This window comes from Candoia aspera, chromosome 1 (genome assembly GCF_035149785.1).
Source record: "Candoia aspera isolate rCanAsp1 chromosome 1, rCanAsp1.hap2, whole genome shotgun sequence".
NCBI classification, from domain to species: Eukaryota; Metazoa; Chordata; class Lepidosauria; order Squamata; family Boidae; genus Candoia; species Candoia aspera.
Genome location: NC_086153.1, coordinates 244,891,864 through 244,907,051, shown reverse-complemented (window position 1 = coordinate 244,907,051; position 15,188 = coordinate 244,891,864). Strand labels below are relative to the sequence as shown.

Here is a 15,188-nt window from a genome sequence, read left to right as displayed (position 1 = left end):
GTTTGGATAACAGTTTTGCTACGTTTTAAAGATCCTCCTCCAGAAGCTAGTTTTGAAAAACTCCCACTCCTCACTTTGACAATTCTCTTTTCCAAGGCCATAATCTCCACAGGTTTCCTTTTTTTAAAAACAAAGGACAATGATGATGATGATGGTTAAGACTAACAACAATGCCTTAATGAAGAGCCACCATGGGCTAAAATCCAGGTTGTTTTTGCAACCCAAAAAGAAGCGGTAAACTAATGTAGGGGCTTCAAGCTAGTGGTGTTTCCCCTGCCCTCTATTCTCCCTACCCCTGTGGAATTCCCTTGAACAGAATGCAAATGTATTACACTGTACTTGCTCTTAGACTGGCATAAACTCCAGCTCTGTTTTGAGGCACAACAGAGACTGGTCTAATTCTCAAGATCCTTGGCCATTCCTAACATTCCCCCAATCTGCCTTCAAAGCAGTCTGCTTTCCCTCAAACAATGGTTAGCCACAGTACGTGGAGCTTTCTATCTTTATCCAAGGAGAACTGCAATTGTCAGTCACTCTTGGCCAGAAAGTCATAATTTATTTTTATTTAGAATTTATCAAAATATTTCCAAAATATAATGCAATGCTCCCTGTGTCTTTGAGTGACAGGAGTTTACAGGTCATCTGTTGAACAGTACTGTGGTGAGAAGAAAAAAGGGGAGCATTGTGCTGCTTCTATTTATTAATAAATATACAAAATGTTTTTGAGTTGTTCACAAGAAAGATTATGTCCTCTAAAATAATCACAGTTTAAAAGATAAACCAATCAACTGTTTCTTGCCATTCAGCCAGAACTCAGACTTCTTCCTCTAGTGAAATTCAACCTGCAGCTTCTTCAGTTTTGAATCTTCATTCAGTACACTCATATTCACCTGAACTATAGCAAGTCCTGCTGAATTCCTACTTGGGACTATGAGCAAGGGAAGAGGGGTGGTACTTTCCATATTAATGAGGACCCTGCCAGCATTGCTTGGTCTGTCTTGATCCTATTCCTATATAAAACATTTATCCAAAGTGAAGCTTCTTGTATGATCTGAAGCACAGATTGTCAGTTAATTTTACTCCCATATTCTCAGAAACAATTGACTTGCCATGGCTGACCTCAAAAAAGGCTAAGGAGTATGAAACTTAGTACTTGGATAGAAAACCACTAGCTAATCCCAAAGCTGCAGAAAAAGAAAACAGCAAACTTTTCCACATAGTCCATATTGGCATTAAGTTTGACTTGAAGGAATCTTCACTATTTTATACTTTCCATAGCAGAGCACAATTTTTCTAAGTCTGTAAACTAAAAGTAAAAGTAGCCCTTTCAGGACCTCATTTATCCTCTTCCCTCCACCCTCTCAAATATTTTTCTTTTTCTAGCATGCCACTGCTACTGCCACCGTTGCCATAAAAGAAAAATTGAACAAACTTGAGTTCTCAAGCATTTTAGAATGCAGAGAGTTGTAAGGTAGAAAATGTCTTCTTTATATACAAATGGGATCATTCTATGTCCAAGGAAATACTTCTAGGGAAATGTTTTATGTCTCACATTTTCAGCATGGATTAAGCAGCAAGTGTTATTACCGAAGAACTATAGGGCTAAAAAGAAAAGTATCAAACAGAAAATGCTTTGTTTTGACGTTTGAAAACAGCCTTTTTACTAGCTGGACTATAGGAAGAAGAACTGCGGTGGTTTCAAATTTTCTCTTTTCTCATTTTGCTGTACTTGTTCTCCATAATAACTTCCAACTCCTTTTAGCCCACAAAATCCTCAAAGATATCTGTATCCAAGAGAATAGCTAAAAGAATATTTGAAAAGGTGAATTGTATGAAAAGGCTAAACACTATCTATTCAGAAAAAATGAAGAAATCACAGGAAAATAGACCAGAGCCACAATGTTCCTCAGTTACAGATATATATGGGGGCACTTTCAGCAGTACAGAAACCTTTTAATGTCTCATAGGTATGGTATAAGGAAAAAGAGAAGAAACCGATATCCTGACGCTAGATCATTATGCCTTTTCTCAGACCACATTATTTCCAGCTTAGCAAATGTGTGGAGATTTAATGAAATAAGGCAGATGGGTGAAATTTCAGTAGCATTTAGCATTATCATGAGACAGCAATTCAGAACAATGGACCTCCTGTCAACTTCTCTTATTTACTTGGTTTCAGAAAGTTTCAGAGAGTGTCCCTCGCAGATTATTATGAACACAGCTTATGTTAATACTTAACATTACATATCAACAAAATAAGGTCAGCAGCTACATTTGCTGCAGATTCCTAACAGATTTTTAGAAAGTTTTTATTATACTACAGGGAAAAATCTAGTATTTCTTAAAATGTCTTCCATTTAAACATGGACTCGCTCTTTTCTTTCTTTTTAGCCTTTTCTTGACGTAAGTTAGCTTAAGAGTTAATATTTAATGTTCACGATTTTCTAAACCATTCATAAAACATGAATGTGCATGAATTCATCAGTCATTGCTTTCATGATATAAGCAGCATCTGGGTGTGCTTCATCCCTCCCCCTTTGTGTACATGCAATAGAAAGCTGAATTCTTTCCCAGCATACAGAAGATATTCAAGGAGATATCAAGTTACAAGTACAAATGGTAACTTTAGTATCTGCTCGCTTGGCATGATTGACATAATCAAAGGCCTTTCCATTATCAATGAAGCACATGTTGACTTCTCTTTGATATTGTTTGGCTTTCTCAATGATTTAGCATCTTTAATAATGTCTCTTGTTCCTCGGCCTTTACTAAAGTCAGCTTGAACATCTGGCATCTTCCTTTCCATGTAGGGCTCTATCTGGGTTGAATAATCCTAAACATTATTTTGCTAGCATGTGAAATTAAGGATATTGTATGAGAGTTTGCATACTGTTAAGTCTCCTTGCTTTGTTATTGGTATGTAGACTGATCTCTTCCAATCTGTTGGCCACCGTGTCATTCTCCAGATTTGCTGGCATAGTTTGGTTACAATGTTTACAGTTTTTTTCTTCTGTTGCTTTCCCTATTTCTGCAAGGGATCCATCAATTCCAATATCATTCCAACTTGGTAATGACTGGAGTGCTGATCTAACTTCATATTCTACTCCTAAGTTCTTTTAAGTATGTAATACCTTCTAAGATATTAACACCTTTACTGTAATGCGTTTCAGTATATTCCTTCCATCTTCTTGGATTTAGTTACTGTCTGTCTACTGGTAACCTTTAGCATACCAATTCAAGACTGGAACCGCCTTCTGAGTTCAGAGATTGGAAGGACCAATTTGGGGATAGATCATCCTAGAGAAAATCTATCAATGTAGTTGCTAAGAGTCAACACCTACTTGAGGGCACACATAATCAATAATGGATCTTGTGTAAGGTTTCATATTTTCTAAAGTGTAGTGTATTTATTATTTTTATTTATTTATTATTAAATTTCTTTGCCACCCATCTCGCGTGCAACAACTCTGGGCAGCTTACAAATAATGAAAATAGCAAATTGCTAAAACAATTCAATATAAATACCTAAAAATGCAAATGCAAATACAAAATATACAATATAAAATAGAATATAAAATGTAAAATTCCAGATGGGAAGATCTTAACCATTGGTACCCTCCCGGAGCCAACTACCCCCAGGAATAACTGTCCACCCTCCCATCCCAGGCCAGGTGGCATAACCAAATTTTTACTCCCTTCCAAAAGGCCAGGAGAGTGGGGGCCTGTCTTACCCCCAGGGGTAACTTGTTCCAAAGGGCGGGTGCTACGGCAGAGAAGGCCCTCTTCCTGGACCCTGCCAATTGGCAATCCCTCATGGACAGGGTCCGTAACATGCCCCCTCTGCCTGACCGGGTGGGATGGGTTGATGTAATAGGGGTGAGGCGGACCCATGCCATGTAGGACTTTAAAGGTGATAACTTTTAACTTTTTAAACTGTATATCTCCAATCAATGACTAATGTCCCTCCCGGAGTCTTCACTGTCACTTACCCTTAGACCAAGTAAGTGAGAATAGTGGGGTTGGAATCAGCCTTGTTGTAGTAAGAAAACATCGCTGGTTCTGGATGGGGTTGCACTGCCCCAGACAGAACTGGTGTCTAACTTGGGGGTCCTTCTGGACTCACGGCTCCTGCTCAAAGAGCAGGTAGCAGCCATGGCCAGGAAAGCCTTTGTGCAGCTACGTGCTGTGCACCAGTTACGCCCCTTTCTGGATCGGGAGGCCCTTCAAACAGTCACTCATACCCTTGTTATCTCTCATATAGACTATTGCAATGCACTCTACATGGGGCTACCCTTGAAAAGTAACCGGAAGCTTCAGCTGGTCCAGAATGCAGCTGCGTGAGCTGTTTTTGGTGCCCCTAGAAGGGCACATATAACACCACTGCTGCGTGAGCTGCATTGGGTACCAGTTTGCTTCCAGGTCCAATTCAAGGTGTTGGTTATTACCTTTAAAGCCCTACATGGCATGGGGCCAGGTTACCTGAGGGACCGCCTCTTCCCCATTACATCAACCCGTCCCACCCGATTGTGCAGAGAGGGCATGCTGCGGACCCCGTCTCTAAGACTTCATTTGGCGGGGTCCAGGAAGTGGGACTTCTCTGCAGTAGCTCCCGCCCTGTGGAACATGCTGCCCCTGAAGGTGAGATTGGCCCCATCGCTCCTGGCCTTTCGGAGGAGTCTGAAGACCTGGTTCTGCTGCCTCGCTTGGGGTGGAGAGGGGAATAGATCTACATGGGGATGGCTGCTATAGACCACTCCTCCCAAACTTGGACTGTTTTAGATTCTTTTGCCACTTGGACTTTTTATTTTTATTCTTATTTATATTATTTATTATTGTAATTTTATACTGTATATTTTATGATTGTTGTTTTAATTGATTATTGTAAACCGCCCAGAGTCCCCTGATGGGAGGAGACAAATTGGATAAATAAATAAATAAAAATAAAATAATGACTAGATTTGGCATTTTAGATAAGAATTACTTCATGTTCACCACTGATAGAATTTTGCCCCAAAAAGGATATAAGACCAAACAAGAGGTAAACTCTCACCATGTATCATGAAGATGAATTTAATGGAGACTTCCAAGTTTCCATATTTATTTGGAATTTTAGTTTTTATAAATAAATTCACTATTCAGTCTATGATGCAGCTGAAGCCATTTAACATCATTCTATTCCATAGTAAGATTGTATCTCATACTAGTGATGATATATACTTTTTAGGGAATGATTCCTTCAACTATTCTTTACAATCTCAAAGTTTTTTTTTCCTAAAATGCATTTTGGTTATGGTACCTGCAAGACTTTGTTTTAGCTACATACACTTTTTTTCCTCACCTGAAGTCCAACATTGTCTGCTTGTCCTCCTTTTGTTAGCTGTGAAATAAACAGGCCACAAGCAAATTCAGCACCTCCTCGCACACTTATCCCAAGGCCTTCCGGATGCAGACGATCCAATCTCACTTCCTTCAGTTTCCTGTAAAGGTTGGAATAACAAACTGTGGCAACTGAAAGAATGTACAGTACAGTTGAAACTTAAAAGTTTCTATAAATCAGTTTTTCCTTCATAATTAGGTTCCAGGCTTTCAAAGAGTATGAAGTACATGAGTCAAATTTTATTATCCAGGCTTTCAAATACTTTATTGTTTTCTGGAGCTTATATGCTATTCAAATCTGATTAATTTGTGGCAAGGATACAGAATTATATCAACAACCATTTCAACTCTTGTGTTGCTGTGGAAAATTTGTATTTTTATTCAGCAAACTTATATATTGCGGAATGCTTTGTTCTTCTTGTTCATTAATCTTTTGCTATAGATTTCATTATTGGATGATACTTAAAAGGTGCACCCTTCCCAGAATGGCCTAGTCATTGCTCTCCACCAGTTCCCTAAAGACAAAACAAATTTCACTGAACAGGGTTTTCTAAGGGAGTGGGAATAGATCTGAAGGAGGAAAATTCAGACTGACCAGGCAGTACCTTGGATGATTTGTTGATGTGTTTTTTATAATAGGAGCTTAGTGATAAGAATTTCAACTTGAGTATGGATTTTGGTAGATTTTAATTGGATGATGTCTGGTAGTTCTTTGTGAAATAAATGGTTAGCAAGGGGGAGGGGAATGTAGATCTGTCATGCTTAATGATCAGAAAAAGAGAGGAAGGAAAGGGTGAAGAAGTTCAGAAAGAACCTTGCAGTGGTTCTGTAGTTGGTATGGGCTTTATAATACAAAAATAATTAGTTATGTGAAAAGTATGGAAATATGGTTTGATATTATATGAGTTTTCATATAAGAAGAATTAGCTTAGTTCCGAAGCAAAACTTTTGTTCCCATATACAAAGAAAGATATTGTTCAAACCTACCTTGTTCGTTTAGGTGTCAACTGATCATATTCCACTTGATGTTTTAATGGGATAAGAGGACAAATGGCTTCAAACAATGGCAGTCGACTTGGTTCATTGATTACATATTTCAGATCGCCAACCAACACTGGAAGATTCATGGATCTACAGAATTTGTGAAAGTTGTGTTAGTTTATAGTAATAGAGAGCCACCCTGTGTGCTTATGACAAGTGACAAAGTATCAAAGCAAGATGCAGCTCATGAAAAGTTATTACTTTTCATTACATTTGTTAGTTGGAAAAGGGCTACCAGACTCCTCCTGATTTTTGGATCTACAGAATGAAATTGTGGAAAGTTATAAAGCAAATCCATAACTGACAACTACTGACAATGTATTTAGCACAGAATGTGGTATTGGCTGGTTGCCTAGCATATACCTTTTTTATTTTACTAAAAAAAAATGGGAAAGCCTTGAGTGACCAAATCACTGATGAGCAGCAGAACCTACTAGCTGTCAGCTCAGCTTGTAACAACCATGGCATATGGAAGATTAAGTTCTATAATATAAGCATTGTATAAGGTATTGGTGTAAAATTTAACTACTGCGTATTTCTTTTTTCACATCTCATGTACTTAATTTCTTTTGTTTAGCACTGAGTACTTCTTACTCCTTTTCTGCACTTTGCACAACACTGCTTATTCAAAGAGGAATAGCAGGGTAGCTGTAGGTAGAATATTGGGGGGGGGGTGTCTGTGTGTCTGTGTGTGTATGTATGTATGTATGTATATACATATATATATATCTGTGCATGTACGATTGTAGTGAAAACCAAGTAAATTAGAAAGTAAGCTATAATTTATCTTTCACTGATTTCAGTGTGAAATAAATACAAGTAACCTTCTTTGGATCCAATCACTTATCTGTAACTATATGGTTAAAGCTAGAAAGATATTTACTAAATTTTCTTGCAGGGATATTCTGACCATGATAGCTGGAAGTCCTTGAAAATATAGTCTTAACCAGGTTTGGGAAGGTTGAACTCATTCTGTACTACCTATTCATCTATATAAAATGCATGTAGAATGCATGATAGTACAACTGTATCATCATAGATACTGAATATCCTAGTATGTTACTTGATGTACAAGCAGTACATTATTCATAACAATTAGATTCAAAACAGGGTGATGCTACTTCCAAATACAAACCACAAAATTTACAATGCCTTCAATGGAACAACAAATAAACTTGAGCTTTCTGTATAGAATTATGAAACTTTAACACCATGAATTTTGTATGCACTGTTTTCCTTTATAAGTAGCCATTTATTTATTTTAAACAAAAATCTTTCCCCATTTAATGAAGCATTATAGCGACAGACCATGTTCATTTGTGATGCAATAATAAGGAAACAGTATTGGAGTACTTTAAAAGATTCATACAATTCTAGTGGCATTTGTTTTCGAGGACTGGAGTCCATCATGGGGGAGGAACTTCAGTACCATTTGCCTCGGTATTACGTCTTTAAGTATCCCTGATGTAAAATAAAAATTAAGACAGAATCTAATATGGACCCACTCCTGATCCAAGTAATAAAAAACTAAACTAAACTAAACTAAACGTCTTGGCAAAGACAGGTCCTTTAGGAAGAATAGAATAGGATAAGGATAGAAGCAAAGGTAGATAGAGACTAATATTGACAAAGGAGTTGCAAATGCTTGAGTTTCTCTGTAGGAAGCAAAGTACAGCCTCTTGCAAAAAGAGTGGATTCTCTGAAATGTACACTTTTGTGACAGAGCAGATAAGGATTGGGCAAAGAAAAGAGGTGTGTTCCTGTCACCAAAGTTTTAAATAATTAGCAGAACTCTTTCTATTCTAAACTGCTGCACACCAACCTTTATGAATGGAGAAGCAATTACACAGTCTCAAGGGAAACCAAAATGAGTTAGTAGCCAAAACCATGCCAAGCTATAGCTTTGGGGAAAAATCACACAGAAAACAGCCAAAAGTCATTCTGCGAGGGGCTATTAATTAAGGTATGTTCACAAACTAATAATCTAAATTACACACCTATGAAAACTGGAGAAATACTCCCATTTCTTCTAAGTAAAATAAAATGGGCTCATGGCTATTTCAATTATTAGTGAGTGGAAAATAAACTATAATTGTATCTTATTAATCACTCTGCTTATTTGTGTTGAGAAAACCACAAGGAAACAGAGCAAAAATCGAACAGGCATTTTCTTGTTGAAGAAGACTAGCCAGCTGCAGCACTACTATTTAAGTTATATAGCACTTTAAAGATAAAACAACTATATATATACACAGTATATATATATATGTATGTATCTATATAAACTTCAGTGTAATCATCACTGTCTCTATATTTTTCATTTAATTCCTCTGATCTCACTGCTCACACTGTTTGAAACCCTTCTTATACTGCTACATTTCCATGTCCATACCTATCCGCTACTTCAAAACACCATCCCATAGATCTGATGAAATTAGCTTTGGCCACATGAGCTCATGTGGCAATGCATTTGTCTGTTTTTACAGAACCACAACTCCTGTAGAAATATACTGATGACCTTGTTGTAAATGCAATAATACATTTAGATCTACTGAAAACTATATACAATGAAGCAACGTTAACAAATGGTAATTTTTTTCAAATAACCATTTGTCTTTTACTTAACAAAAACGATTGCTCAAGGAGGTGCTTGATGTTTCTATTCCATTTTTTTATGTTACTAAGTTTACTATGAGTTAAAATAGAGGGCTATTTTCCTATATATCTATTACCTCCAGCCAAGCACAATGACATCACAAAAATAAAAGCAGTAACTATGATATACAGACTTACTGGTGGTACATCCGCAGCACATCGTATAGATAATCTTTCTCTGCTTCATTATCAATTAACAGGTCAACCTGAAAAATGAATAATTTCACTATAATTCTCTCTGTTCACAAATAAGAAATGCTGAAGATCTTCCCTCTGCCATTAGTCCCAAGACAGTATCTACAAAGAAAGCTGTTTATGAGATGGTTTGAAACCAAAACCACCCACCCAATTCTCTGATCATGTCAGAGTTTGGCAACATCATACTGGAGTGCAACCCTTACAGTATCTGATTCCCTTACCTGATGATGACTAAATTGCTGTATAAATATTTTAAAAAAACATTTAGGCCATTCACTGAGGTAGCCCATGATTTCAAATGCAAACATGAAGGAGTGGGCCAAAACCATTTATTCACTGGTTTCACTGAATGTGAGCATCCTTCTGAAGATGTGCAGTGAAGTAAATTAGTCCACGCCGCTTTGATATTGTGGCTGAACTTGCTGTAAGATAGTTATCCTTTCTTCACTCTCTGAAACAGCACATTCACTTAACCTAGTGTCAAGTTGCAGGACTTTCACTCTACTAACTGTTCTAAAATAAATAAAAATAAGGAGTCTTGCACAATGACTTGCTTCTCTGGATACTTTTTGGAAATCAGGAATTTCCACGGCCTATTAGTTTCTATTAACAGTAAAAATAAATTATTTGTGCATTTTACTGAGAATTAAATGGTTTCAATATAATTCAAAGCCAGTTAAGAGAAGAACATGCCAAGCTGCTTTATGCTAAATCAGAGCATGGGTTCATGCCCAGTAATGGAAGACAGCTATTATCACCCCATTGTTTTTTGTGGGAGCAAAGCTAGAGGTGGAAATGCTTTGTTCACCACTTTTATATCCTGGGCAGGATATAAAACTAATAAATGAACAAAATTTCCTCTGTTCTTTAAGTCTTCACTCATCTCTGTCAGACTTCATCAGGCCAAGCAATAGACCGGACATGGCTAGATAATGCTTTAGATAATACTTTATTGTGGACAATGAGAAAATTGGCCTGCTGAAAAATACAGGTGTCAAGTCATATGCATATATAGACACACATCACTCAGCCCTTGAGTTGAAATTCTACACCTTCTTTCCTGTCCTTTTGAATCAAGAGAGGTTTGACTATTATTTCCCTGGCCTAAAGAGTTAAAGGCACCTATTCCATTCCATGTTTAAATAACAGTTCCATCTGACTGAGGATGAGTGATTCAGTCTCATCAGCTTCAACCCTCACCACATGTTTAACCTAGCAATAAAAGGGAAATGATGAAACTAAAGGGTGCTCCTACCTGTAGATTGCTATTATCACTACTACTAGTATCAACCCTATGTATCTAGTTTTTTTGGTTTCTTCAGTACCAGGATATACTTCACCGAGAGCTAAATTGCCTGAGATGGGATATAAATGCAACAAATAAATGAAAAATAAAATATGCCTTCTGTCATATCCCATTTCCCTGTTTTAAGGTGGTTACATATCCTATTCTTCAGAGGATAATCCTGATAAATTAACAGCTAAAAACCAGCAATCTAATATTAAAAAGCATCCTCTGTTTGAAGTGCCTAAGACTAAGTATGGTACAAATATAGAAAACCATGAGAAAGGAAAGCAGGATCATCACAGAACAGAGTGATGTTGGTAATGTGACCACAGCCTTATTCATTCATTCATTCATTCATTCATTCATTCATTCATTCAATTTATATTGCCCATCTCAAACTAGTGACTCTGGGTGGCTAACAATAAAAACAGTCATGATGTAAAAAAATAAAAACAATAACAAAAATTAAAAATAAATATAAATACAGCCGAGTGATCTAAAAGCCATGGTGTTAATATAACCATGAAACGGGGTCCTTCCCACACTTGGGGCCCCAGGCCCGGGCACAAAGCCTTATTCACTATGGTCAATTTTTTTCTATTTCTGCATATAATGATTATATGTATATTTCATACACACACACACACACATACACACACATATACATATGAATACTGTGTGTGTGTATATAAAATGTGTTATACATATACTGTATATTTGTTACATACACAAACACACACATTATATTTCTACATGTAAGTCATATAATGAAGTGCAAATAGGCCTAATCTAAAGTGCTGGCATTGGCTTTTAAAGCTCTAAAATAGTTTGGGCTGAGGTTACATTCACAACACAAAAACCCGACTCACATTATGATCGACACTGGAGGAAATATATACAAATCCACTTATAAAAATAATTGGGCCAGTGGAGATAAGCAATAGGGTCTTCTTTGCTGTGGTCCCACTTGGAACCGTGTGTTCAAAAGCATCACTCATATAAATAGCACTATTTTAAAAATTAAAATATCTTTTCTATGCTAATTAATCCCAATAGGGTTAACTGCAGTACGCAAAATAGTGGTAATCCTAAAGTTTTCATTACAGTTTTTCCAGCTTCACTCCACAGGCAGGACTGAACCACTTAGGTAAACTCACAAGAAATCGAAGAATTCCAGCAAGTACCAAAAGGGTCAGACATGACTCGGTGCTTGCACAGGGGACCACCAGTACTTACTAATGCAAGTTAGGAAGCCATAATCCAAGAAATTCAGCAAGTGCTGTGTTTCAAGAACACACCTTGAAACATGTCTATATGCAGAAACAGTATTCAAAACCTCTTACATCGTTTTCTTTCTTGCCTACGTAATAGAATATTTGGCTCCCCCTTTAGGATCAGCTGGGCTGTTTCCATCAGTCTTTTGTTACCATCAGTTTGGCTATCATGGTGTTTTTCACTGACTGTGTAAGAACTAAATTTCACATCCAGATTAATGTAGCTTGAATGGGCGGTCTAACAGTCTTTGGTGTAATACACCTTAATTAATGTTCATGTCTGTTCAGGTCACCTGGAGACCCCAAGGTATGTAGTTATAGCCATAAGTACTTCCAATAATGGTACTCAAAAAGAAGCAGATGAATTGCATACAAAAATATTGTAAGAAGTGTCAACCTAAAGAAAACTAATCTGCAATGCATACATACTCTCAATTAATCATTTTAATTTATTTTTTTTGAGAGGGGTGCCAATAAATTATGAACAAACAGTTAAGAATCAGTTGTAAGTGCTGTATATTATTCTAAACAGAATGTTGTCACAATGAAGAAAACAAGTCCAGAGATATATTAACAGAATATTTACAAGAGTCTGCACATAGTCAATGGCTTCTGAATGGGCAACAGTGAATGGAACATAAATCTAAAAGAGACAGTAGCACTCTGCTGCATCACTTGACCTTTCCATGACATTAAAGCAAATAAAATAAGAACATAAATAATGATGATGAGTTCTATACTTGGAACCCACAGTTGCTCCTTTAGCCAATCCCTCTTCATTTGTGGTCTCAGAAGCCCCAATGGCACGAAAACAAATTACAATTACTTCAAATAAACTTATCCAAGCTTCAGTATGTTTTAATAACAACCTTTGTCTGAAGGTTCATATAAAACATTTAAATCTTGTCTATAGAAGCCTTTGCTTTAAATAAACCAGGTTTTCTTACAGAGTCAGTTACTGAAAGTATTAATTTCATTTAGTCTTGTTCTACATAATGCTAATGGTAATGAAGCCAGATTCTGAACAGGTATGGAATGTGTTCATAGTAGAAATTTAAATAAGCAAATTTGATTTCAGAATGGTTCATGAATATTATCAGCATAAAAGGCCACAAGTACAAAGTACAGGACCATAAATATATTAGATGCCCATGGCTGAAATGTGTCTGTTGCTCCACAACTAAATGTTAATAGCTCTGAGAAATAGCCATAATTATAACTAACTGGTGTCTTGGGTAAAAAGCTGCACAAAACATCTTAACATTTTCTGCTTCATGGTATTCTGATAATTTGACCTAATACTATACTGGATAACTTTAATTCTTAGGCATAAAAGACAAAAGGTGGAGAAATATTTCGTTTTGTTTTACATAGAGGAGAAATCCTAAATAATTTTGCTGGAATTAAGTTCACTGAAAGAATTATTTTGGTTTTTCCCCCTAGAAATGTTTTATGCCTGGGAAAAGGAAGAAACCTATGAAAATAAATTATGCCACACAAATTATATTTTAAAATAAACACATATTACTTAAAAACACAGTATGTATATTTTCTGATTGTTTTCTAGACCAAAGTAGTACTAAGTATGGCTTAGAACAGTGTTTTTCAAACTTGGCAACTTTAAGATGGGCATCTTGAAGTTGCTAAGGTTGTATGTGGTCTGCCTGAGAAGTAAATGGGGCCAAAAATTGCAGTCCCCCCCCTTTTTTTTTTTGCAATGTTGGGGTCTGGTGGCTTAAAGAGCAAAACAGAAGGTCTTCTTACACCATGCAGATGCTTTTGGCACCCATTTCACCATGTAACATTTCTGAACCTCCCCAAATGGGCTTTAGCCCTGCTTACTTGGAGAGTGTGGCCCTTAGCATGCCATGCAAAGCATGATGTGACTCTTCAGCCAATGCAAGTTCCACACCCTTGTTCTAAACTGCAACCACAACCTTTTTCAGGGGAAAAAGGAAGACATTTAAGGTTAGGTCTCTTACAGTAGAGCTGTTTGGATGATATTCATGGTAATCTGTACACTGCAAAATAAGGACAGCTGCATCTGGAACATGCCGTTTGGAGTAGAAGGCAACTGTAGGCCAACACATCCAAAAGGTATAAGGCTGGGAAAGGTTCCTCTTTTGGGAAACCTCTAAGAGGAGTAAACAAACAAACATTATATGTGAACATTGGAAATGTCAATTACTCATTTCTTCTGCTGTCCATCATTCTCCCACTGATGAAATCACGTATTTGAAAAAGGCCAATGAATAAACAGAATTTTGCCTTTCATCCACCCAGGCTTTTTAAAAATTGCGTTCAAATAATCTTTAGGCTCACCTGTACGCTTCTGAATACTTTTTCTTAGTATTAACTTGCCACTCTTGGCATTATTTTTCTTTTCTTACCCTTCTGGGAGATAAGAATAAAAGAACTATTATGGAACGCTACTAGCCTTTCCAAGCCTTTTGCCTACTGGCAAAGACGTTCTACAAAGAGAAAGGAAGGCAAAACGGAAGGAAAACTATGTTTGAAGTTTTCTCCTCCCTTTGAGTGAGGATAAGAGTCACCATTTTTAAAACAAGGATGTCTCCTGTAAAAGTGACTCATTTTCTCAACCTTACTCGGCCTGACCTAGATCCGCTACTGCGAGAGGTGTATGGATGGAAAGGGGATCACTTTAACAGCCCCAGGTTTGGCGGCGCGCGCGGACTCCGCCACAAGCAGGGAATGCTCCTCTCCGCTCCTCCCCTGTGGAAGGGAATCTCCTTCCCTTCCTCTCGAAAGAGCCGAACCCTAACCCCCCACATCTCGGCCCCTTGAAGAGACCCCCGCAGTTCTGCTGAAATAAACTTTTCATCCGTCATCCTCCGCTCTTCTCCTCTGCCCGCCCCGCCAAGCCCGAGTTAATTGATACCAGGAGTCCAGAGTCCCAACAAAATGTCACTTCCTCCTTTCTCCGCCAGCCGCCACCGCTTCCACCGCGCGCGAGGCCGAACCGAGGCAAAAAGCGACGCATCCGCGAACGCCGCCGAGATCGTTCGGCGGGCCGCGTGGGGCGCTCCGAGCGCTTCCCGCTCACCTTGTGCCTGAATTCCCGGGCCACCTTCCGTTCCATGACAACGGGGACAGCGACCTGCTCCTGGCGCTTGCCTCGCGCTACCTGCCTCGGGCTCGCCCACTGCGGATGCGGTTTCCTCCTGCTCCGGGGGAGAGGTCAGTGAGCAGAACTCTGGACCAACGCTAGAGGGCGCGGCATAGCACGGTGAGAAAGGCCGGCGGACGCCAAAAAAGGTCAATAGGGAAAGGAGGCGTTCCCTTGCTCGCCTCCTCTGCCTTGACTTCTTTTTTCCTTCGGACCGGTCTAACTTCGC

At 38.1% G+C, this 15,188-nt stretch overlaps 1 protein-coding gene across 3 annotated transcripts in view; it reads right to left on the bottom strand.

Moving 5' to 3' along the window:
• The window catches only part of USH1C (USH1 protein network component harmonin), a 62,878-nt gene extending 47,774 nt beyond the window's left edge, over nt 1-15,104 (bottom strand). For 2 of the 3 annotated variants that reach the window (XM_063289394.1, XM_063289395.1), the window contains exons 1-4: nt 14,897-15,042; nt 9,211-9,278; nt 6,364-6,507; nt 5,339-5,477 (exon numbers count right to left, since the gene is read on the bottom strand). In XM_063289394.1, the coding sequence (XP_063145464.1) occupies nt 5,339-5,477; nt 6,364-6,507; nt 9,211-9,278; nt 14,897-14,932 (387 nt within the window). In that variant the 5' untranslated portion in view covers nt 14,933-15,042. Of the gene's footprint in view, nt 1-5,338; nt 5,478-6,363; nt 6,508-9,210; nt 9,279-14,896 lie in introns of all 3 variants that reach the window. The other variant, XM_063289396.1, reaches the window with a different exon arrangement.
• Between the last annotated feature and the right edge of the window lie 84 nt (nt 15,105-15,188).